Source organism: Hyperolius riggenbachi, chromosome 7 (genome assembly GCF_040937935.1).
Source record: "Hyperolius riggenbachi isolate aHypRig1 chromosome 7, aHypRig1.pri, whole genome shotgun sequence".
NCBI lineage: Eukaryota > Metazoa > Chordata > Amphibia > Anura > Hyperoliidae > Hyperolius > Hyperolius riggenbachi.
This window is the reverse complement of record NC_090652.1, coordinates 170,099,951-170,124,820: the sequence shown is the minus strand read 5'-3', so window position 1 is coordinate 170,124,820 and position 24,870 is coordinate 170,099,951. Positions and strand designations below refer to the sequence as shown.

Genomic DNA, 24,870 nt, shown 5'->3' with positions numbered 1-24,870 from the left:
GCTCGGATACCTCTTTTCAAAATCCGGATCCGATTCGGATCCGGCTACCCAGATATCCGACCGGGTCGGATATCTAAGTTCAAAATTTTCTGATCCGGATCGGATATCCTACCTCAGTATCCAGGGTATCCAGCCAGATTCGGATATCTGGTTGGAAAAATTGGAAGTGGCCTTTAAATTGCTTTAACCACTTGAGGACCCACCCTTTACCCCCCCCCCCCCCTTAAGGACCAGCGCTGTGTTGAGTGATCTGTGCTGGGTGGGCTCTGCAGCCCCCAGCACAGATCATGTAGCAGGCAGAGAGATCAGATCACCCCCCTTTTTTCCCCACTAGGGGGATGATGTGCTGGGGGGGTCCGATCTCTCCTGCCTGCATGTTGCTGGCGGGGGGGGGCACCTCAAAGCCCCCCTCCGCGGTGAAATTCCCCCCTCCCTCTCCTACCTGCTCCCCCCCGGAGATCAGGGCTGCACAGGACGCTATCCGTCCTGTGCAGCCAGTGACAGGACGTCCCCTGTCACATGGCGGCGATCCCTGGCCGCTGATTGGCCGGGGATCGCCGATCTGCCTTACGGCGCTGCTGCGCAGCAGCGCCGTACAATGTAAACAAAGCGGATTATTTCCGCTTGTGTTTACATTTAGCCTGCGAGCCACCATCGGCGGCCCGCAGGCTATTCACGGAGCCCCCCGCCGTGAATTGACAGGAAGCAGCTGCTCGCGCGAGCGGCTGCTTCCTGATTAATCAGCCTGCAGCTGGCGACGCAATACTGCGTCGTTGGTCCTGCAGCTGCCACTTTGCCGACGCGCGGTATGAATGCGCGGTCGGCAAGTGGTTAAAAACGTTTTTTAGGGTAAATGAGGCATGTATCATCATTATTTTTTAAAGGGAAACACTAATTGAAGATGTGGGGACTTAAAATCCCCCGCCCCCCAAAAAAATGGAAATGGCTGTCAATTAACATCAGGCCTAGGTTCTAGACTGCGGTCGTGCAGCTCACATTGTGTCGAAAGTCCAACCGCACAACTGGGACATGACAGTTTTCAGCCAAAACACCTCCAAAAAATTACGCAGCAATTGTGTTTTGGGTTACATATAGGTGGTATCAGTGGCCTATGGCACCCTGGCGGTGGGAGCTGCACAGGCAGCAGGAGCAGGGCAATGCAGCAGCAGCAGGTGTAACGTGTGCATGGAGCATGCCGGACGTGGCATGTGGCACGTGGCACGTGTCACATGGCACCTGGCACATGTCACCTGGCACTTGGCACGTGTCAAGTGCCACGTGACACGTGCCAAGTGCCAATTGCCACATGACACGTGTCAATTGCCACGTGACACGTGCCAAGTGCCATGTGACACGTGCCAAGTGATACGTGCCAAGTGATACGTGCCAAGTGACACGTGCCAAGTGACACGTGACACATGCCAAGTGCCATTGGACACGTGCCAATTGCCACGTGACACATGCCAAGTGCTGAGTGACAGTCAGACAGCAAAGAAGACACTAGTGCACACTAACTGTCACACTGGCACTGCTCACAGCACAGCAGTTCTGTACAGTAGTACTACTACTCTAACAACTACTAGCACTGACTGCAGTACTACAGTACTAACTACACAATAACACAGTAATCCTATTACATAATCCCTAACCTAAACTGTAGCTAGCTAAGGCTAATAGCTGGCCAGCAGGCAGCAGCTGGCCTGGTCTGTGCACAGCACACACACAGACACATAGCAGCTGCAGCAGCCCTGCAGCACAGCGCACACTCTGACTGTCACACAGTGAAATCAAGCTAATTAACAATATAACAATAGTGTAGTGATAGTGAAGGGGTTAATCACTGAACAGCTTTAAATTTATCACTGCATACAACACTGCTAGGCCAGCAGCACTGCAGCATGTCTCTCAGTGACTGAACAGTCACACAGGACGAGATTTCTCATCATAACCAGGGTTCCCTTCTGTGATTGGGTGCCAGGGATTAGGCTGGGAGTCCTCTGATTTGCTCTATGAGGTCAGGTGGGGCTGGCCAAGGTTCCCTTCTGCGATTGGTTGCTAGGGCTTATGCTGGGAGCCCTCTGATTGTCTCAATGATGTCATCTCCTTAGTTACAGTATTCGGATCTGGATATGCAACCAAATATCCGCAGATAGCTGTCCGGATTTGGGCCCAGGTATCCGGAATCCAAATCCGGTTGGATAGCTGAAAAAAGATCAGATATCCGGAATCTGAATGAGCACCACTGATAAGGATGAGAGGATAATATAAATGTTAAACAGGGAATGGGAATAATTATTATTAGGTCAGAGAAATAGAGCAACAGTGGAAATAAATGTAGCAATCGTAGGTATGGGAAGCAGTAATATACTGTAGTATTAATTTTTTACTTACCAGTATAGTCTCAAGGTCACGATAAGCGCCTCTGTACTGGTATATTTGTAAAACAGCATTTTTATACCTAGGAAAGGTAGGATTATCCAATCCCATTGTGCGGGGGGGGGGGGGGGGGGGGGGGGTCTGAGTGAAGTGTGGCTGCATAAGCCTATAAGCATGTGGGAGCCTGTGGGGGGCATGTCTGGTGGCCAATGGGGAAGGAAGATTTAAGTTATATAACCTGGTGGGCGGTGCGACGATATCATCGCACCGCTGTGATAGCTATGGGTGGTATGCTAAATTAGTTAGGTAACTCCTGTTCTGGCCGTGCGCCCTTATCGTCGCGTCCAATAGGAATCCATTGACGTGCAGGCGCATGCGCAATGGATTAAAATTGTCACGTGCTCCCGACGTGCTTAATCCATTGCGCATGCGCCTGCACGTCAATGGATTTCTATTGGATGCGACGATAAGGGCCCATGGCTCACAACGGGAGTTACCTCACTAATTAGGCATACCACCCATAGCTATTACAGCGGTGAGACGATATCCGCCACTTTTTATCCTTTTAGCACCTCTGTTCTCCTTACAAATGGCTTCACCTTAAGCACACCCATGTTCTTCATTGCGGCTTGAGGAATGCCACACCAAAAACAGGGATGCTCACCCTACCTTCCGGCTGCCCACACTGACAGACAGCAGTCAACGCTTAAACACGCAATGTTGGGCAGAAAATGAAATATTATTATTTATATAGTGCCAACATCTTCTGCAGTGCTATAAAGAGTATATAGTCTTGTCACTTAACTGTCCCTCAGAGGGGCTCACAATCTAATCCCTACCATAGTCATATGTCCAACATAGTATAAGGCTAATGTTCACTTAGAGGCAAGCCAACTTTCATTACCTTAATGAATAATATTTTGCATTATATCGAATATACTTTTCACAATTTGTATTCTGAATTTGGAGTATTGTTTTTTTATTTTACATGATTATAATAGGACTGAAATTATAATATTAATAATTTATTCAAAGGTCACCTAAAGTGAGAGGGATATAGAGGCTGCCATATTTATTTTGTTTTAAACAACGAATATTGCCTGTCCTGCTGATCCACCGTCTCTAATACTTTTAGGCTGGTTTCACAGTGGGACGTTAATGTCCCACGTTAAAGCAGCCAGTAACGCAGCCTAACTCACAGCACTGTAAAATCAATGTGCTGTTTCACAGTGCACACGTTGCGTTACATAGTAACGCAGCAAGTTTAAACAAAGTGCTGCATGCTGTACGTTATACATGGCTAAGCCACGTTAGACTATTTGCACATGCTCAGTAATGTTGGAGGAGGAGGTCTCCCCTCCTCCTCCGCGGCCAGCCACATGGCTAATTAATATTCACTGCACTGAGGAGACTCGTGGTGGGACTGTAGTGTTGTCTGGATCATGAACGAATCCTTCATTTGATCCGGATGTTTTTTTGTGAGTCGAATCATCTGGATCATCACAATGAAAGATTCGGTGCACAGTGGATGTCTGTCTGGAAGAAACAGGAACATACAGAATGTACAGTGCAGGGAAAGGCCTGTCTTGCTAATCATTTCACCCAGTCTGCTTCCCTAGTAAAATTATTCAAATGATTCGGTTCAAAGATCCAGATCTTTTCAATGATCCGATTCAAATGATCCGAATCCTTAAAAAGATCTGGACTTTCTATCACTAACCTGGAGCGGCTGCTTTGAGAGCTGCATAACGCAGCTCAATCTGACGTCCAACTTCAACACCACCATACGTTGCGACCATAACGTCCCCTAAAACGCAACGTCTTGGTGGGAAAGTAGCCTTAGCCATAGACCCTGAACAAGCATGCTGATCAGATGTGACTGAATTTGTCACATGCTTGTTTCAGGTGGATGATTTAGACACTACCGATGCAACTGGTATTGTTTAAAAGGAAATAAATATGTCAGCTTCCATATGTTTCTCACTTCAGGTGTCATTTAAGGTACAGTATAAATGGTAATAGCTGAATTTACAGGCAGAGAAAAATCTCTAGTAGCTGTCATGAAATATAGCCTTCATTAAAAAGGTGCTCCTTAATATGCATAGTTAAGGCTTGGCAGACTACTCTCTCAGAAAAAAATGTTAAAGTGGTACTCAAGCCACAATACCATTCATTGTTTGGAGGGTGGAGGGTTTGCCAGGTTTTTATTACTATCCATGTCCACAGTAGAAAGATTACCTCTCACATTTTTTCAGGATAACTCCAATAACCTAACCTAAGGTAGCAGGAAGTGAAGGAGAAATGCCTCAATACAAAAAGCAATACATTTTATTGCTTTACCCTTCATGTTTTGTAAAAGTAACTCCAATTACCTGTGGAGGATGTGAGGGGACCAGAGAATGTTCTAGCCTTGTCTGTTCCATCCTAAAAACAAAAACAAAATAAAATTTGGGAGAACATCTTTGATTGCTATACAACAGCACAGTTTTTTCATCTGTGATTTATAGCTGCAATGATATTGTATGTCATTTTTTAATTGCAGGTGGGTGTGCAAGCATATCAAAAAGCCAATTCGCTCTACAATCCTTTGCTTGGACTGGCATCCAAACAATATTCTGCTGGCAGCAGGTTCGAGTGACCTTAAAAGCAGGTAAATTTACATTTATGTTTGCTGGTAAAACAAATTGTAGTGACGCTATAATAGCTCCCCAGGTAAAAAAAAATAAAAATAATTGATTTGTTCATAGCTAGAGGTTCCTAGTAATTCTGCCTGGCACTCAAGGATTCATCATTTTAAATGACAGTACCTTTACTATTAAGGGTACCAGTATTTGCACTATATCTGTCTGCTTTTAGAATTTGATTGCCTGTCTAAATACAAATATTTTTCTTATTACTTCCAATGTTTATGGTTGTAGTATTTTGCCAAATAATTGCGTAGGAGTTTCATACCTGTTGGAGTGTAGCAGTTTCTATTAAACTCAGAAGTAGGAGTTTTAGGGAGACCTGAAACTCGAAATCGGTCAGATCATTAATAACATTAAGGATTTAACACCATGGCCCATATGCAAATAACTGTTTCTACTGAGTTTTCTTCTAGGTTATATTTTCAAACTTATCAATAAAATGCCTTTTAAGCCACCAGCAAGCAACATAATTTTTATTAGTACTTTTTCACCTACTTTTTCAATTGCAAAGTGCTGAAAAGTTATCTTAACAGAAGATGAAAAGAAATAACTCAGGATGGTCCATATGCACTTAACTTTTTCTCCTGAGTTTTATCCTAGGATATAATGTTCATCATCTATTTAAAATTACATTGCAGGCCTCTGCAAATGAAAAAGTACCAAAAGGTGGGTTAAAAAGTACTGTCAAAATTATTCTGAGTATTTTCTTGCTTGCTGGTGGTTTCAAGGGTATTTTATCCATTAGGTATAAACATCTCACATAGGAGAAAACTTAAGAGAAAAACTACATTTGAAAAAGGGCCCATGTGTGTCCTTGTATACTGTGTTCATGAAGGCATCATGGCATCCATTAGATACATGCGGAGGGAAGTGTAATACATTCTATGTAACTTTATCAATGGGGCAGTTTCACAAAGCTTACTTATTTTTCTCCTTAACTGTAAAAGAAGAGCTAATGCATGAGATAAACAAATAAGGATAGGCTGGTGTTGTACTTTGTTTTCTGTTTGAACTCGATGGACGTATGTCTTTTTTCAACCCAAATAACTATGTAACTATGTAAAGAGAGGGAATTCATGAGTTAAGATAGTTATAGAGAGGTGAGTCAAGTTAGATAAGCAGAGATAAATCAGGGGCTCGATTCACAAAAGGGTGCTAACTCAGTTAGCAAGCCTAAAAGCTTTGAGCGTGCTAACTAGGGTGCTAAGCAGTTAGCATGCCCAAAGCTTTTATTGATCGCATGCAAAGTTTAGCGCTGCGCGCGAAACGCTGCACCGGGTGCGATCACACCATCACACCTGGTGCGCCAAAGATGGCGCGGCGGTTTGGTCGCACCAGTGCGACGTTTTGCGTGCACTGCGCAGCGCTAAACTTTGCGCGTCCTAAAGGACTTTAGGCTTGCTAAGGGGGTTTTAGGCATGCTAACTAAGTTAGCACCCTTTTGTGAATCAAGCCCCATGAGTTAAAGTGATTCTGAATTGAAAACAGAGTGAAGAGATAAACAATTGTATCTATTCTCCTACTCCTCAAAATGACAGTTTTATGTTAAAAACTTAAAATAGCAGATTTTGTCTCAGCTGAACAGTCTCTCCCTGTGTCTCAGAGTGCTCAAATATATGAACTATTGACATTTTATTGACCTTTTTATCTCTCCATTCCTGACAGAAAACTGGGCTTCAAAGTATTTTTATGGCTGTAATTTCTTCTCAGTACTCCATCTGGGCCCCTACTGGAGAAAAACTGTCAGTTGCATGGCAGAATATTAATTAGTTTTAGGCAGAGGAAGAAGAAAAGCATCACAGCATATTTATTTGTGTGCTATGCACTGTACATACGCATGTCTATCATATCTTGTCACATGTCAATTAAGGTTCCCTTTAAAGAGGTTGAAAATAATGTAATAAAAAAGTGCTTTATTTTTACAATAATTATGTATAAATTATTTAGTCAGTGTTTGCCCATTGAAAAATCTTTTAAATCCCTGATATACATTCTGACATTTATTACATGGTGACATTTTTACTGTTGGCAGGTTATGTAGCTGCTGTTTGCTTTTTGGCAGATGGAAACAGCTGTAAACCGCTATTTCCCACAATGCAACAAGGTTCACAGGCAAGAAACTGCCAGGAGTACCACGGTCCTCAGAGTTTCTTGTGGGAGGGGTTTCACCACAATATCAGTCATCCAGCGCCCCCTGATGGTCTGTTTGTGAAAAGGAATAGATTTCTCATGTAAAAGGGGGTATCAGCTACTGATTGGGATAAAGTTCAATTCTTGGTTGGAGTTTCTCTTTAAGTAATTTACAGAGAATTGTGAATCAGTCCTCTAAATTACCTGAATCAAAGGGGCACTATGGCAATAATTATGCTGTTTGGATACCCTATTCTTAGTAGTGTAATAGAGTCAGCAGAAATTCTCTATGGAGCTTGTGTTTAAATAAATGCCTTAAAGGACCACTACCATGAAAAAAGTAGGGAGTTAAAATCTGACAGAACCGACAGGTTTTGGGCCAGTCCATCTCCTCACGGTGGATTCTTAGGGATTTCTTTGTTTTCAACAGCATTTCCTGATGGTGTCTCCCTGACAGCAGTGACCTCTCCCCTCCCCTCCTGACGTTCTGATGGGAGATCAGCTGTGAGAAGACTTTTTTAACACAAGCTCTATGGATACATTTCTGCTGTCCTTGTATACAACTGATTATAGGGATATTGAAATAGAATAAGTTTTACTATAAACCTTCTTTACCATTGATGCTTACAACAGTATCAAAATGACAGTGGTTCTGACACCTTTCCTTAAAGAACTTAAAATGATATTAAACTGCAAGAATGAAAATTTTAAAAACCACTATAATGTGTTTACTAAACTAACGCTTCATTTTGCATTATGCTTTAACCTAATCTAGTGTATTTAGCTATTCCTAAATCATTCACTTGATTCTTGCACACATTATTATTTTTTATTACTTGTGCTATTTTTTTTTTCTTTCCCTTCAAGTGCTGCTTGTAGTTTATGTATGTTAATGTTTATTTATTATTATTAAAACAATATACCTGTATGTAGATACAATATACTTGTATCTAAAGCAGAGCAAAAGTTCTGAATGTAGTTCCACTTTAAGTGTCCAGGAAAAGTATCATAACAAAAAAACAGTCAACTTTTTAATTCAGCAGAGAAACAGAGACTAGTTGGGTCTACATGCAGCCTGTGCTGTATTTAGTCTCCCAGCATGCTTATTGTTAGACTCAATCTCTTAGCCATAAATGCATCAACACTAGCCCAGCCAGAGGTTTTTTAGCTTTCTGCCATAAGAGGTAAGGAATATAAATGAATACATGTAGGACAACATCTAGTCCTGCTGCCTTCTAACAATATGAGCAAAGTTCAATTCGGAAGTAGAAGTTGAATAAGAGAGGAAAGCTGAGTTCCTGGAGGAAACCCATACAAACAAAGAAACTTGCAGATGGTGACCTGGAGGAATATGAAATCTATCCTTCAGTGTTGAAATACACATACCCATATATACTCGTGTATAAGCCGACCCGCGTATAAGCTGAACCCCAACTTTTACATTAGAAATCAGGAAAAAATAATTGACTCGCGTATCAGCAGAGGGTAGGAAATGCAGCGGCTCCTGAGTTTCAATAATCAGAATGCCCCCTCCCAACAGTAATAACCCCCATATGAAATGTAACAACCACATTATTTGAAATACAACAACTAACACTATGTGACATGCAAAATGGACAGCTGCCCTGCCTACTTGCTTCACACATCCAATGGATGTTCACATAGCTGACTGCCGGGTCTTTCTATAGAGCAGGAAGCACACGCTGATGGAATGGAGGCATGCTCCTGCTGTGCTCTCTCTGCTCTAGCCTGATCCTCTGTGCCCTCCAGCCATCCACATGCAGGCAAGTCATGCAGCAGGAATCGCAGGGTGATGTAGATGGACAAGTGCTCGTGCTCTTTCCTCCGGCCCGATCTTCAATGTTCTCCAGCCATGCAGGGAAGCATATTGTTACAGGGCAAGCAGCTGATGCTTCAACCAACAGCATCAGCTCTGATCCTGCATGCCAGTCACAGGCTGAGGACCTCTGCTACACTCTTCTCTGATTTTCTCATCACTCCGGAGCACAAGAACAGGTGAGACAGGACACAGACACAGCAGCAAGTTGGTGACTCATGTATAAGCTGAGGGGGTGACTTTTCAGTACATTTTTTATCCTGAAAAATTAGGCTTATACACGAGTATATAAGGTATGTAGTCTACTAAGTATTATGGTACCTGCTCATAAAATGTTCTTAGTTGCCTTTGCTCTATAGGTGCAATGCTTGCTGATAACAAAACATTTCCGGAGGCATTTTGAAATTTGGTAACCTGATATGTCTCTCTTCATTCTTTTTTTTGTTTACTTTTTTGTTCAGCGTATACTTGAAAAATGTAGCAGTGTTGTTTGTATAATAAAGTATCTCAATTTTTTTTTTCAAAAGGATCTTTTCATCCTATATTAAAGAAGTGGAAGAACGTCCTGCACCTACCCTTTGGGGCTCAAAGATGCCATTTGGTGAACTGATGTTTGAGTCAAATAGCAGCTGTGGCTGGGTGCATAGTGTCTCCTTCTCTCATAGTGGAGACCGAATGGCATGGGTCAGTCATGACAGCACCATCTGCATTGCAGATGCCGCAAAGAAGATAAGGTAGGACAACCTTAGGGGGGCTTAGATGCTTTCCTTACGTTGAAAGACATCTATGGCTATATGCTATATACTATATGGAGTTGATCCAGGGATTTTATTTGATTGCCATCTGGAGTTGGTAAATATTTTTTTCCCTTTTGGAGCTAATTGGATCATGCCTTGTAAGAATTTTTCACCTTCCTCTGGATCAACAGGGATATGTGAAGGTGCAGGTTGGTGTCACCAGCGTAACTACCGGGGATGCAACCCCATTCAACCGCAGGGGGGCCCACCAGCCGTGTGCGGGGGGAAGCGCTGCTGCCCGCCCGATTCTGGGACCCACCAGCCAGGTGTTGAACTGGCCGCGGCATCTAATAGACGCCGCGCCAGTTCATTGCCCGCAGTCTCCCGGGAGGCAGAGCAGGGCTACGGGAAGATGGCTGCCGAAGCCCTGCACTGGAGACTATTTGTGCACTCTGCCTGTCAGCGCGGGAGATTTGCTTCAGGAGGATCGTCGGGGGATCTGCACACCAGAGGCCGGGAGAGGACACTTCTGCCAGGTGAGTGAATTGTTGTTTTTTTTACAGGTGGATTTTATTCTGGTGACTGCTGCCCAGTGTGTGATATTCTGGTGACTGCTGCCCACTGTACGATTTTCTGGTAAACGCTGCCCACATTGCGATTTTCTGGTGACTGCTGCCCACTGTATGATTTTCTGGTGAACGCTGCCCACATTGCATTTTTCTGGTGCCTGCTGCCCACTGTACGATTTTCTGGTGACTGCTGCCCACTGTACGATTTTCTAGTGAACACCACCCACATTGCGATTTTCTGGTGGCTGCTGACTGTACGATTTTCTGGTGAACACTGCCCACATTGCGATTTTCTGGTGACTTCTGCCCACTGTACGATTTTTTGATGAACGTTGCCCACTGTATGGTTTTCTGGTGAACGCTGCCCACTATATGGTTTTCTGGTGAACGCTGCCCACATTGCGATTTTCTGGTGACTGCTGCCCACTGTACGATTTTCTGGTGACTGATGCCCACTGTATGATTTTCTGGTGAACGCTGCCCACTGTATGATTTTCTGATGACTGCTGCCCACTGTATGATTTTCTGGTGAACACTGCCCACATTGTGATTTTCTGGTGACTGCTGCCCACTGTATGATTTTCTGGGGAACGCTGCCCACATTGCGATTTTCTGGTGACTGCTGCCCACATTGCGATTTTCTGGTGACTGCTGCCCACTGTACGATTTTCTGGTGACTGCTGCCCACATTGTGATCTTCTGGTGACTGCTGCCCACATTGTGATTTTCTGGTGACTGCTGCCCACTTTACGATTATTTTCTGGTGACTGCTGCCCACTTTACGATTATTTTCTGGTGAATGCTGCCCCCATTGCGATTTTCTGGTGACTGCTGCCCACATTGTGATTTTCTGCTGACTGCTTCCCACTTTACGATTATTTTATGGTGAAATGCTGCCCACTTTACGATTATTTTATGGTGAAATGCTGCCCACTTTACGATTATTTTATGGTGAAATGCTGCCCACTTTACGATTATTTTATGGTGAAATGCTGCCCACTTTATGATTAATTTCGGTTGCATTACGATTATTTTATGGTGAAACGCTGCCCCATTGCAATTATTTTATAGTGAAACGCTGCCCCATTACGATTATTTGGCACCTATGGGGGGGGGGGGGGCATCCAAATTTTCGCAGGGGTTTCTAGTTACGACCCTGACTGGTGTACTTTATTTTCTCATTGAACTCGATGGATGGATGTCTTTTTCCAACCTAAATAACTATGTAACTATTCCAACTATAATTATTTTAGCAAGCCTTATATTATTAGATCCTAGTGCTAAGCAGAATTAGTAAGATGGACATAGCATCACCAGTATACAGCCACTGGGATATGAACAGAATTTAAAAAAAAAGTAAACATTAATCTCACATTGCACTCAAAGGAGAGGAAGAGGCAAGGCTTATCAAATACTATTATATACAAATTTGTTTGCACTAAGCAAATGGTTTAAAGCTGTCCAAAAACAGAAATATATCCCACAATGCATCACGGCTGAATATACAAATCATCCTTTTGTTGTCCCTGAAAGCGAAACACACCTCCAGAGCCACTGGAATGGGATGATATGTTAGCTTGATAGTTGTACAGAGCCATACTCATCCCACATGCATGTCGGATTAGTATGGCTATATAATTATGCTATGCAAAATGTTGAGAATTAGATAAGGTGAAATAAATAAGGCAGTATGTTCTGCTCTGATATAAATTCCAGCTGTCATCAAGCAGAAAACTATTTTTGCTATCTACATTTTATTTGTAGGAGGAAACTGAAAGTTCCTTGTGCAGAGATAATACTGCAGGGAGGGGGACAGGCAGAGCCAACCAACACCTGATAGTATCAACTTATGTACTTGGGCAGGGCCGGATTTCTGGCAAGGCCACATAGGCCATGGCCTAGGGCACCAGAAATTTAGGGGCGGCTCAGTGAGGGGCAGTAAAGCTGTTTTATGCAGCCATCCCTATCTACAAAGACCGCTTTATCCTTTGAACTCTCTGTCCTGTACTTATGTCATCCCTGCAAGACCTGAAAGCTCTATCCTGCAGGTACACATCACCCTAACTCTCATGGTGACACAATGGTTCCATCATTAATGAGATGGCAAACATCACATAAAAGTTCTTAAGGAAAACATAACTAATAATCTATACACGTATTACTAAAATAGTTATTGTCTGTGACATCCAATGATGCAAAGTAAGTAGAATTCTCATTGGGGCACACAGAGATAACCATACAGATGGTATAGTTGGCCTTGGGCGGTAAAAAGTACAAATCCGGCCCTGGGTATGGGTTATTTTGCAATTTTCGTTTCAGGTTTGCTTTAATAACAGGTACCACAAGATCCCTGCAGCCATTTTTGTTATATTACAAATGATCTCTTGTATGCCAAGAGTACTTTAATGTGTCTCATAACTTTACATCTAATTTTGACCTCCCTCCTGTGCCTCCTGCTGTTACATAGTTACATAGTTACATAGTTATTTTGGTTGAAAAAATACATACGTCCATCGAGTTCAACCAGTATAAAGTACAACACCAGCCTGCTCCCTCACATATCCCTGTTGATCCAGAGGAAGGCGAAAAAACCCTTACAAGGCATGGTCCAATTAGCCCCAAACGGGAAAAAAATTCCTTCCCGACTCCAGATGGCAATCAGATAAAATCCCTGGATCAACATCATTAGGCATTACCTAGTAATTGTAGCCATGGATGTCTTTCAACGCAAGGAAAGCATCTAAGCCCCCTTTAAATGCAGGTAGAGAGTTTGCCATAACGACTTCCTTTGGCAATGCACTCCACATCTTAATCACTCTTACTGTAAAGAACCCTTTCCTAAATAAATGGCTAAAACGTTTTTCCTCCATGCGCAGATCATGTCCTCTAGTCCTTAGAGAAGGCCTAGGGACAAAAAGCTCATCCGCCAAGCTATTATATTGCCCTCTGATGTATTTATACATGTTAATTAGATCCCCTCTAAGTTGTCTTTTCTCTAGACTAAATAAACCCAGTTTATCTAACCTTTCTTGATAAGTGAGACCTTCCATCCCACGTATCAATTTTGTTGCTCGTCTCTGCACCTGCTCTAAAACTGCAATATCTTTTTTGTAATGTGGTGCCCAGAACTGAATTCCATATTCCGGATGTGGCCTTACTAGAGAGTTAAACAGGGGCAATATTATGCTAGCATCTCGAGTTTTTATTTCCCTTTTAATGCATCCCAAAATTTTGTTAGCTTTAGCTGCAGCGACTTGGCATTGAGTACGATTATTTAACTTGTTCTCAATGAGTACTCCTAAGTCCTTCTCCAAGTTTGATGTCCCCAACTGTATCCCATTTATTTTGTATGGTGCTAGACCATTAGTACGTCCAAAATGCATGACTTTACATTTGTCAACATTGAATTTCATCTGCCATGTATGTGCCCATATAGCCATCCTATCCAGATCCTGTTGCAATATGACACTATCTTCTTGAGAGTTGATGATTCTGCACAATTTTGTATCATCTGCAAAAATAGCAACATTGCTCACTACTGCATCTACTAGGTTATTAATAAATAAATTGAAGAGCACTGGACCCAGAACAGACCCCTGTGGGACCCCACTGCTAACAGTCTCCCATTTTGAGTACAATCCATTGACCACAACTCTTTGTTTTCTGTCCATTAGCCAGTTCCCTATCCATGAACACAGACTCTTCCCCAGTCCTTGCATCCTCAACTTTTGCACCAGACTTTTGTGGGGAACAGTGTCGAAGGCCTTTGCAAAGTCCAAGTATATCACATCTACAGCATTCCCAATATCCATATTAGCATTCACTACCTCATAAAAGCTGAGCATGTTAGTCAAACAGGACCTGTCTTTAGTAAACCCATGTTGATGCTGAAAATTAAGATTATTTTCTACTATGAAGTCATGTATAGTATCTCTTAGTAACCCCTCAAATAGTTTGCATACAACTGATGTTAAGCTTACAGGTCTATAATTTCCTGGATCTGATTTTTTGCCCTTCTTAAATAATGGGAAAACGTGGGCTGTACGCCAATCCACTGGGACTCTGCCAGTTGCAAGAGAGTCACAAAACATAAGATAAAGGGGTTTATCTATAACTGAACTTAATTCCCTTAGGACCCGAGGATGCATGCCATCCGGGCCAGGTGCCTTGTCTATTTTTAATTTATTTAGTCTTGCCTTCACTTCTTCCTGCGTTAAGTATTTAATATTACAGTTAGAAGATTGAGACTCTTCCGCCTCTGTAGCTTAGAAGATTGAGACTCTTCCGCCTCTGTTTGCAATCCGATGATGTGATTCAGCTTATTGGTAGTTTAGGTGCTCTTGATTCTTGGATGACAGAAAAATGAGGCACATCGCTCCAAATTAAAAGTTAAGGCCTCCATTTAGTGTAGGTGTAATGCTGGATACACACGGTGCGTTACCGCACTCGATGCGCCTGTCGATTCGCGTCGACTCGATTATTTCTGACATGTCCGATTCGCGTTTCGATGGATCGTTAGGTCGATTTGGCATACTTTGCATGTAAATCGACCTAACAATCATCGAAATGCACTCAGAAATGCTCGGAAATAATTGAGTCGACGCGAATCGACGGGCGCATCGAGTGCGGGAACGCACCGTGTGTATCCAGCATAAGAATGATAAAGGTTTTCTGAACACAAAGTAAAAGATTAGGAAAATAATTGTTGTTGTAAGCACCTTGTTACCCGTGTTTCTGAAATTTGGTTTAAAATGCTTATTTATGTTGGTTCATGCAAGTCAACCCGTTTAAAATGTAGAAATCGTTTGAGATTCAGACAACCTTTAGATTTTAATGTATTTTCCTAGAATGCAATAACAGTTTTTTGTGCACTGCAGTATTGATTGATATGTGAAGTATACAGTATATTTACAGTATTAATCATAAAGGAATTACAGAATGTAAAAAAGAGATATTTGCTATGTATGTAACTAACTACAAGCTTATGTGAATCTCCTTCTTTGTGCTATCCTCATTGCTTTGGGCTTAGATAGCACTGAACAAAAAAACATTTCTATTACAAAAAGCTTCACCAAGCTAAAACCCTAAATAAAACACAAAATGTACTTATTTCATACCTTTATTAGAATATAAATTGAAAATTGTAACCTCAAAGAAGACTGCTGTATTTATTATAGCAAACACATAAGGTCGCATCTGTAAAGTGACACTGAAGGGAAAAAAAAAAGTATGATATGACGAATTATATGTGTAGTACAGAAAATTAAGAGAACATTAGTAGCAAAGAAAAGAGTCTCGTATTTTCTAAGAAGCTCTTTTGCATAGATAAGTGAAGTTTCTTAACTCTCCCTGTACTGGAAACAATATGAGACTCATATCCTTGCTACTAATGTTCTATTTTTTAGCTGTACTAAACATACAAATCATTATATCATAAGTTTATTTTCACTTTAGATTCCCTTTAAACAAAGCTCAGAGTATATTGAACAAGTACCTACAATTGATAAAACCATTTGTGATTGTTTTGTGTATTTGTACCCAGTGGCGTTATAAGGGGGTTGCAGGAAGTGTGGCCCGCACTGGGGTGTCAGCTGGGAAGGGGTGACGTCACACCCCATAGTCTGGGGCCTAAACAGTGGCTCTGCCACATGGGTCCCAGCTGTGATTCTAAATCATGAACTGCGTGTGCCCTTTCTGCTGCCCCCGGCCGCTGGAGCTGTACTGCCACTCGCAAAGCAGATCGGCAGTTCATCACAGTGGCATGACTCTAACAACTCACCTTATTCCAGCACAGGAGCCTCTCTCTGCAGGAGAGCAGAGAAGATCGGACTCCCAATGCTGGAATCAGGCAAGTTCTTACAGAAACGCCATGCTGATGATCTGCAGGTCTGCTGTGCAATATTGAGCATGAGCCTTCCTTCTTCCCTTCTATGGGGTGGGGCCTAACAGGTGCCTGGTAGTGGCGTGGCTTACATAAGTGGGTGGTGGCCTAATCCCTGTGCAGGAATGCGGTCCTGTCTCAGTCTCCCATGCAGCAATACCCAGTGACAACAAGGGAACGTAAGTGCTGCCTGCTGTGACCCCTGCTACCTTCTGGTTCACTCACTGCTATTTCTGCTAATCTTCTCTTCTCACTGTAGCACCTTCCTGCTTATATCACTGTTTGTTGCCCCTTTCCACTGTCATCTCTACCTTTCGCCCCTTGTCGCTCTTGTCACTACGTATTGCCCCTTGCCACTGTTGTTACTACTTGTCACCGTTTGCCTATGCTCATTGTTGCTTGTCGCTCCTTTCGGCTGTTACCCCTTCCTGTTGTTATCGCTGCTCATCACCCCTTCCGCTGTCATCTCTGCACGTCAGCTCTCTATGCTACTAAAATCTGCCCACTGATACCTGCCAGCCACTACAGTCTACCTATCACTACCTCTCACTACTACAATCTACCCATTACTACCGGCCAGCCCCTACAATCTACCTACCACTACCTGCTGGATACTACAATCTACCTATCATTACCTGCTGCTACTAAATCTACCTGTTACTACCTGCCAGCCCCTACAATCTACCTACCACTACCTGTTGGACTCTACAATCTACCTAACACTACCTGCCAGCCACTACAATCTACCTATCACTACCTACAGGACACTACAATCTACCTATTACTACTTGCTGACCACTACAATCTACCTAACACTATCTGCCTGCCACTACAATCTACCTATCCTTTTTTTTTTTTTAACGAAAACGGGTTATTTTAAAAAGCAGTAGAAAAGTGTACTCAGGCACTACATTGAGCAAAACAGCATGAAAAGGACTACATGTCAGGGGTTACAAAACAACTGTACAGTGCAATAAATAGCTAAGTAAACATATTCATCTTTGTAAGTAAATATGAGAGACATTTAACATTAATGTCAGTGATCCTTCACATAATATCATACAGGAGTAAATATTGGTGGGGTATTTAACACAAATATAGAGTGTGCCTCCATTATTAATTACGTGGTCTGGTATTCAACAATTAAGAATATTAAGAAGGGGGCACAGAAGTATAGAGAGACCAGTGCAGAACGCACCAAAGATCAGTGCGCTCAGCAACCAGCACATTATCGATCAATCCATTTATCCCACACTAAATGGATTTGTTGTAACTGTTCCCTGTGAGTGTAGACAAGTTTCTTAAAGGCGATACCATTGTCATGGCGTTTGATCAAGCAAGCAAGTTGGGGTGAGTTTGGCGATAGCCAGTGCAGGGCGATTTCTTGCCTGACGGCAAATAACGTCTCTCTCATAAAGGTTTTGGTGGCAGCTCGTAAATCCTCATCTCGTATTACTCCAAGTACACATAGTACTGGGTCAAAGGTTACAGGACAACCCATTTTGTCATGGAAGAAACTGATGACTTGCTTCCAAAAGGAGTTAATCTGTGGACAGCTCCAAATGAGGTGAAGGAAGGAGGGGGAGGATATAGCACATTTATGGCATACATCTTGAGCGTTAGGATTGATGAAGTTTGATGAAGAATGTAAAGTTGAGTGGCACAATGCTTACCACATAAAGAAACCCTTTTAACCGCCTCCAGTGCATCATCCCACTTCTCTTCACTCAAAGAGAGGCCAGCAGTTTCCCGTCTATTCTTAGAGTCAAGCGTTCTGTCAAGTGCATTAATTTCTACCAGCTCCTTGTAAATGTCCCCTATAAGATGTTTTTGGGGGCCTCGGTCAATTAACTGTAAGATTGGGTGTGGCTGAATATCAACCTTGTTGCCTTTGAACTGGGCACGGAATGCATGCACAAGTTGTACATAACGAAAATGGTGAGGGGTAAATGCAGGAAACTTATTTGGCTGGATAGTGTACTGGTTAAGGGCTCTGCCTTTGACATGGGAGACCAGGGTTCAAATCCTGGCTAGGTCAAGTACCTATTCAGTAAGTAGTTCAAGGCAAGACTCCCTAACACTGCATGGTGGCCTCTTGAGCGCGTCCCAGTGGCTGCAGCTTTTGAGCGCTTTGAGTCATACAGGAGAAAAGCGCTATACAAATGTTCGGATTATCGGATCGGATTATTATTTACTAGTGAGGGGAAGGAGATAATGCTTTGTTTTGAAACAATTTGACCCAGGAATACAACCCTATTCTTTTGCTAGAAGATCTGGTCTGGAATGGAAATGAACTCCAAAAGGTTTGGATTATCCCAAATCCCCCATATGAAAATCGTAGGACGTAGAACTGTTTAAGCCACCTATTCTCTTCCACACTCTCATGGCTTGGGTCAGTATAGTATTGCGTTGAGCCTGTAGGGAAATTACTTCCCTAAGGAGGTCCAATGCCACATTGTCTAATGAAGGGTTAACAGTGTAACTTAGCGCTTCAGAATTGTACAAATTAGAAGTGCAAAACCAAGAGGCAATATGTTGCAATTGAGCTGCAAAATAATAATGCTGCATAGAGGGCAAAGCAAGGCCGCCCATACCATTTGAATAATTAACAAGGAGTACTTAACCCGGGCTCTTTTATAGTTCCAAATAAAGGAGAAAAGGTGAGTTTTGAGGTTTTTTTTTAAAAAAAAGCAACAGGAACATACACTGGTGATTGATGTAGAACATACAGAATTTTTGGAAGGAGTATCATCTTTACTAAATTTATTCTGCCCACAACTGTTAAGTATAGCTTGGACCAGGCTTTGCACTTCGATTGCACATGATTAAGAAGGGGAAAAACCTCTGTCTGCAAGTACATTTTAGGGTCCACGTGTATCCACACTCCTAAGTACTTAAAGGACGTAACTACCTGCAGGAGATTTGAGGACTGGGGTGACCCATCTGGAGGGGAATCAATATACAACAGAACCGACTTAGATTTGTTCAATTTGAGATCTGAGAAATAACCAGACTCCTCTATCGTGCTTAATGCTGTCACCAGGGAGACATCAGGATCCTCCAGGTACAAAACAGTGTCATCGGCGTAGAGGCCAATTTTCTCTTCAGTGTGCATAGTACGGAGGCCACGAATTAAGGGGTGTGCCCTGCCTAGTTCCACAACCCAAAGTAAACGGACTGGATATCCACCCATTAGTGCCCACTTGAGCTCTAGGCATATTGTATAAAATTTGGACCCACCTAAAGAAATTGTCCCCAAATCCAAACCTGGCAAGGACCGCCTGAAGATAGGGCCACTCCACTGTATCAAAGACCTTTGCCAAGTTGAAGGAGACCACTATTCTATTACCTTTATTTAAATAGGATGCCTGTAGATTATGAAACAACGTTTATTCATTGCTGTATTTTTCCCGGGCATAAATCCAGTTTGATCCGGATGTACTAATGATAAGATTACTGAATTAAGACGAATGGCGGGTATTTTGGCAAGAATTTTGATGTCAGCTGTTAATAGGGAAATTGGGCGATACGATTCACAGTGCAGGGGGTCCTTGCCAGGTTTGGGTATCACTATAATCAAGGCCTCTTTCATGGAATCGGGGAAAGATCCAGAATCAAAAGCAGCTTCAAATACTTGTAATAGCAAGGGAATTATGTTATGTTATGTATGAAAATTTTTCTATATACTTCTATCGAGAGACCATCCAACCCTGGGGCCATTTCATCTACCTATCCTTACCTGCCAGCTACCACAATCTACCTATCACAACCTGCTGGCCGCTACAATCTACATATCGCTACCTGCTGACCACTACAGTCTACCGATCACTACCTGCCAGCCACTTCAATCTACCTATCACTACCTGCCGGCCACTACAATCTACCTATCACTACCTGCTGGCCACTACAATCTACCTAACACTACCTGCCGGCCACTACAACATACCTATCACTACCTGCTGGCCACTATAATCTACCTATCACTACCTGCCAGCCCCTACAATCTATGTATTACTACCTACTGGCCACTACTATCTACCTATCCCTACCTGCTGGTCACTACAATGTTCTTATTATTACCTGCCACTACTGCAATCTACTGACCACTACCTGCTGAACACTACAATCTACCAATCACTACCTGCCGGTCACTGCACTTTATTGCGTTCCTCAGAGATTTTGGTCTGCATTGACATGATATAGCATCATGCAGTTTCTGCAGATTTATCATCTGCACATCCATGCGTAAAACACTGCTTTCCTATGTGTATGGGGAACGTTGTCGAATTGCCTTAAAGAGAATCTGTATTGTTAAAATTGTACAAAAGTAAACATACCAGTGCGTTAGGGGACATCTCCTATTACCCTCTGTCACAATTTCGCCGCTCATCGCCGCATTAAAAGTGGTTAAAAACAGTTTTAAAAAGTTTGTTTATAAACAAACAAAATGGCCACCAAAACAGGAAGTAGGTTGATGTACAGTATGTCCACACATAGAAAATACATCCATACACAAGCAGGCTGTATACAGCCATCCTTTTGAATCTCAAGAGATCATTTGTGTGTTTCTTTCCCCCTGCAGCTATCTTCCACTGAAGTGTCAGGCTATTTCTTCCTGCAGAGTGCAGACAGCTGTGCCTGTATGTAATTCCTCAGTATGTGAAAGCCCAGCCAGCTCAGAGGAGGATTTATCCAGCTTGTAAAAGATACTAGAACAGAGATAAGCTGCACTAATCTAAATATCACACAGGCAGTGTGCAGAGAGGGGCCTGGATGGGGGAGTTCATAGCAGAACCACAACACTGAAGAACTTGGCAGCCTTCCAAGTTCAGGCCTGACAAGTCTGACAAGAGAGAGATAAGTTGATTTATTAAAGAGATGGTGATAGTAGAACGTGCTGCAGTAAGCCAAAACACATTAGAATAGCTTTTGGAACTTGTAGGATGATAAAAAAATGCTTTCGACTCCTTTCAGCAATGATCAGCATTTTCACCCACACAGAGGGATACAGAGACGTGGAGGTAAATGACTAGGGTCGGCTGAAATGACAGGAAAAATAAGGATAAAAATGCAGCACTTGTACGAACAACAGTAAAGTTGGTATCGGTTCTGCCACTTCATGTGTATGGGCAGCGCTTGGACAACTAGAAGCTCACTGCCCGGCAAGCACCTGTGTAAACCAAGCCTTAGGGTCATTTTGCCTAAGTGTGTTTTGGGAGGAAACTCAGGGCACTGCCTTAGAGTTCCACTGTTACATTAGAGTTATCTCCGCCCATGTCATGGCCGCTGTGACAATCCAGCCCCGCGATCCCGTCTACAAGACATTAAAAGACTGGTTGCTGGATCGTCAGAAGAAGGTAGTAATGTGACAGAGCGTGCCAATCCTGTCTAATCTGCTCCCGTTAGCATTAGCAGGAAGTACTGTGAGCAGACTGACAATAAAGATTGGTCGCACGACTGCCGACAATATGTAATGTGACAATCACTCACCAATCCCGTATTACTAGGCCACTGTTGCCATGCAGGTCTCATGCACTAGAGACTTCTGGAGGCAGATTCACCAGAGCCGGCCTTTGGGGGGGGCAAGTGGGGCAATCGCCCCAGGCCCCGCGTCTTAAGAAGGCCCCGCACCCAGCAGACCTATTCCCTGCTCTAATGTACTCATGCGCGCACCGCAGTTACGTCCTGAGCGGCCGCATAGTATAATAATCTCTAGGCTCCTTTTCCTTCCCTTCCCTCGCTCCACTCCAGAGTCCAGTCAGTCACTAATCCCTGCTCCTCCCTCCAGCCAATAGAAATGAGTGAGGCAGCCGTGCCCGGCCTGCCCCCACAACAAGTTCGTGGCAGCTGCAGCCCGCGTTCTGGGAAAGAAGAAGAACATGTCCCCAGACTCCCCACAGCTCACATGGCAGACAGGGGCAAATCTATCAGCAGCACACAAGGAAAACAGTGATAGCTCGGTCACAGCACAATTCCCTGCATCCAGCCCCGTACTGCACAGGCTGTGAGTCAGATCTCCGACAGACGTGTAATTAGTGTAACCCTTTCAGCTCTGAAGGGCAGCCAGAGGTAATTAAGTGCACCAGATAAGGAAACACTCAGCAAACTAAAAATCAGTGAGCTGCACAACAGTGCTGCTACATGATGCCTATCAGATCTTATTTATATAGACTTATTTCCTGTATTTGTTTGATAGACATTTCCATAAAAGTTCCCTGAAATATACCCTTACCCTTTGCAATGCCTGGTGTATAATGTTTAGAGGTTTGCTTTATGTACAGCTGGTATAGTTTTAAAGTGTGCGTGACATGAATGGTACACAAGCTTTTATACTGTAATTATATTTCTTTTGACCTGATCTTCCTCCAGCCCCCAGTATGCTGTGGGCTCCCTCAGTGTGCGTCCAGTTCTGACCATTCCTCCGCTGCCCACTGTGATGCTCAGAGACTACTGTGCATGTGTGGCCCTGGCTGTGCGTGTGCTTTGTCTAGTTCCCATGGATGGAAGTGCTCTGAGCCTGCACAATTACAAGGCGATGAATGCTCCTGGCCATTGGAACAAGACCAAGCACAAGTATAGCCAGGGCAGTGCATGCACAATAGTCCCCAACTACCAGGGTGGGCAGCAAAGGAACGGATGGGACTGGATGCACATTAAGTGATACTACAACCTACAGGGGGCTGGGGGAAGACCCAGTTAAGTATAAAATGTTTGTATACCATTCATCTTATGGATCAGTGAATGACTGACTTGTGTATATAAAGCACTGGGTGTGGGTTTTGCTGGGATTGTGACTTGTTTTTTCTGTCTTGTGGAGTACAATTTAAAAAAAAAATTGTTTCCTTTTTGCATTTGTCAATTTGGGGCATGTGGTTGCTGCATTTCTTTATTAAAAGCATATGGTGGCTACATTTATCTATTGGGTGCACATGGTGACTGCATTAGTCTATTAGAGGGGACATGGTGGTGGCATTTGTCTATTGTGGTCTCACGGTGGTGGCATTTGTCTAATGGAGGGGACATGGTGGTGGCATTTGTCTAATGGAGGGGACATGGTGGTGGCATTTGTCTATTGTGGTCAGACGATGGTGGCATTTGTCTAATGGAGGGGACATGGTGGTGGCCTTTGTCTATTGAGGTCACACGGTGGAGGCCTTTGTCTATTGGGGGCACACAGTGGCTGCATTCATCGATTGGGGTTTCTGCTAATAAAGGGATCTGAAATAACCTGTTGCATCCACTAATGTAGCCTAAAAAATGTAAAATGTGTGACCACACCCACAATGGGGCACCTACCTATCAAACCTATACAGAGTGTGTATTTTTCCATAGTGTGTTCGTTTCCACAGCATATTTGTGTGTGCGCACATGCGCATATACAGCATGTATCTATCCACAGAATATGTGTCTCTAGGCCCCGCATATGACACTCGCCCCAGGCCCCGCGTACTGTAAGGCCGCCTCTGAGATTCACTATGTGCGTAGTAAACGGTTAAGATTGGTTGGAGGTGCCCACACATGTACAATCCCGATTGTATGTACAATCGATGAACTAAAATATCGATTTCACTCTGGAAATCCGGTAATTTCACTGCCACCACTCTCTCGTGTTCAGGGAGTTAAGAGACTCCCGCTATCATACTATGGCAGCCAGCCCAATCACGTTCAACGTGCTCCAGTCGCCGTTCGGGGAATAGTCACTTCCGAAGGATTAAAAACTGTGAGCAATTTGACGTTTAAAGAAAGGTTACTGGGTCCATATATGATGCAATCTTGATTGTATGTCCAACCGATAAACTAAAGTTATCGATTTTGCACAGGAAATCGGATACTCGCTAATCCTAGAAGGAAGAAACGGTTATTTACAACCTAGCAAGCAAATCAACAATTTATGACAAAATAATAAAACAATGCGGTAGTATTACTGACTCTTCAGAGGGCATGTTCGTTGTAGCAGCAATCAGATGACCAGAACAGGCACAAGACTGAACGATAAAATCGTTAGTTTTATTCTAAAACTACATACACACAGCATACTTTAGCCCACAGATAAATATACCTGTCCGGCAGAACAGATTGGTTTGATAGTAAGAGAGTAGAGATGAAAAGAAACAGAATGTCTTATGGCCCAGACTCACGGGCTACAATTGTTGCTGTGGCCGTGTTGCGGCCACAGATCGCCCGTGAGTATGAGGCGTTGCATGGGCGCACACCCCGAACCGTCGCTCGTCGCTGCTGTCGCCAGGCGATTGGCGCAGTCAATCGCCTGGCGACAGTTGCCGCCGTAACTCCGCCGCAACTGTCGCTAGTCCACGTGCGTATGCGGACTAGCAACAGCAACCTCAATAAAGAACATTGAGCTTCCGGCGGGGGAGGAGGAACGTCAGCGACAGCTTCCGTCGCACCGCTGGTCCCTCTTCCGCGTGTGTACGTGGAGGGACCTGGCGACGAGCTGTCGCTGGCCTGTCGCGCACATGCTCACGTGTGCTGGCGAAAGGCCACTTTTGTAGCCCGTGAGTAAGGGCCATAAATGTACAGTTCAAATACCGTTATTGGTAGTCCATGCAGCAATCGCAAGTCTTTGGCAGAAAGTCCAAGATGGCGATTGCCATGCCTTTGTGAGAAATAATCCAAGGGATTTTGCCAGTGACCA

The 24,870-nt window shown here is 43.4% G+C and overlaps 1 protein-coding gene across 1 annotated transcript in view; it reads left to right on the top strand.

The window, feature by feature from the left end:
- LOC137524712 (actin-related protein 2/3 complex subunit 1B-B) overlaps positions 1-24,870 on the top strand; it is a 144,727-nt gene that overhangs the window by 95,730 nt on the left and 24,127 nt on the right. Inside the window, exons 5-6 of the mRNA XM_068244875.1 lie at positions 4,919-5,026; positions 9,558-9,764. Coding sequence (XP_068100976.1) covers positions 4,919-5,026; positions 9,558-9,764 — 315 coding nt within the window. The remainder of the gene's footprint in view (positions 1-4,918; positions 5,027-9,557; positions 9,765-24,870) is intronic.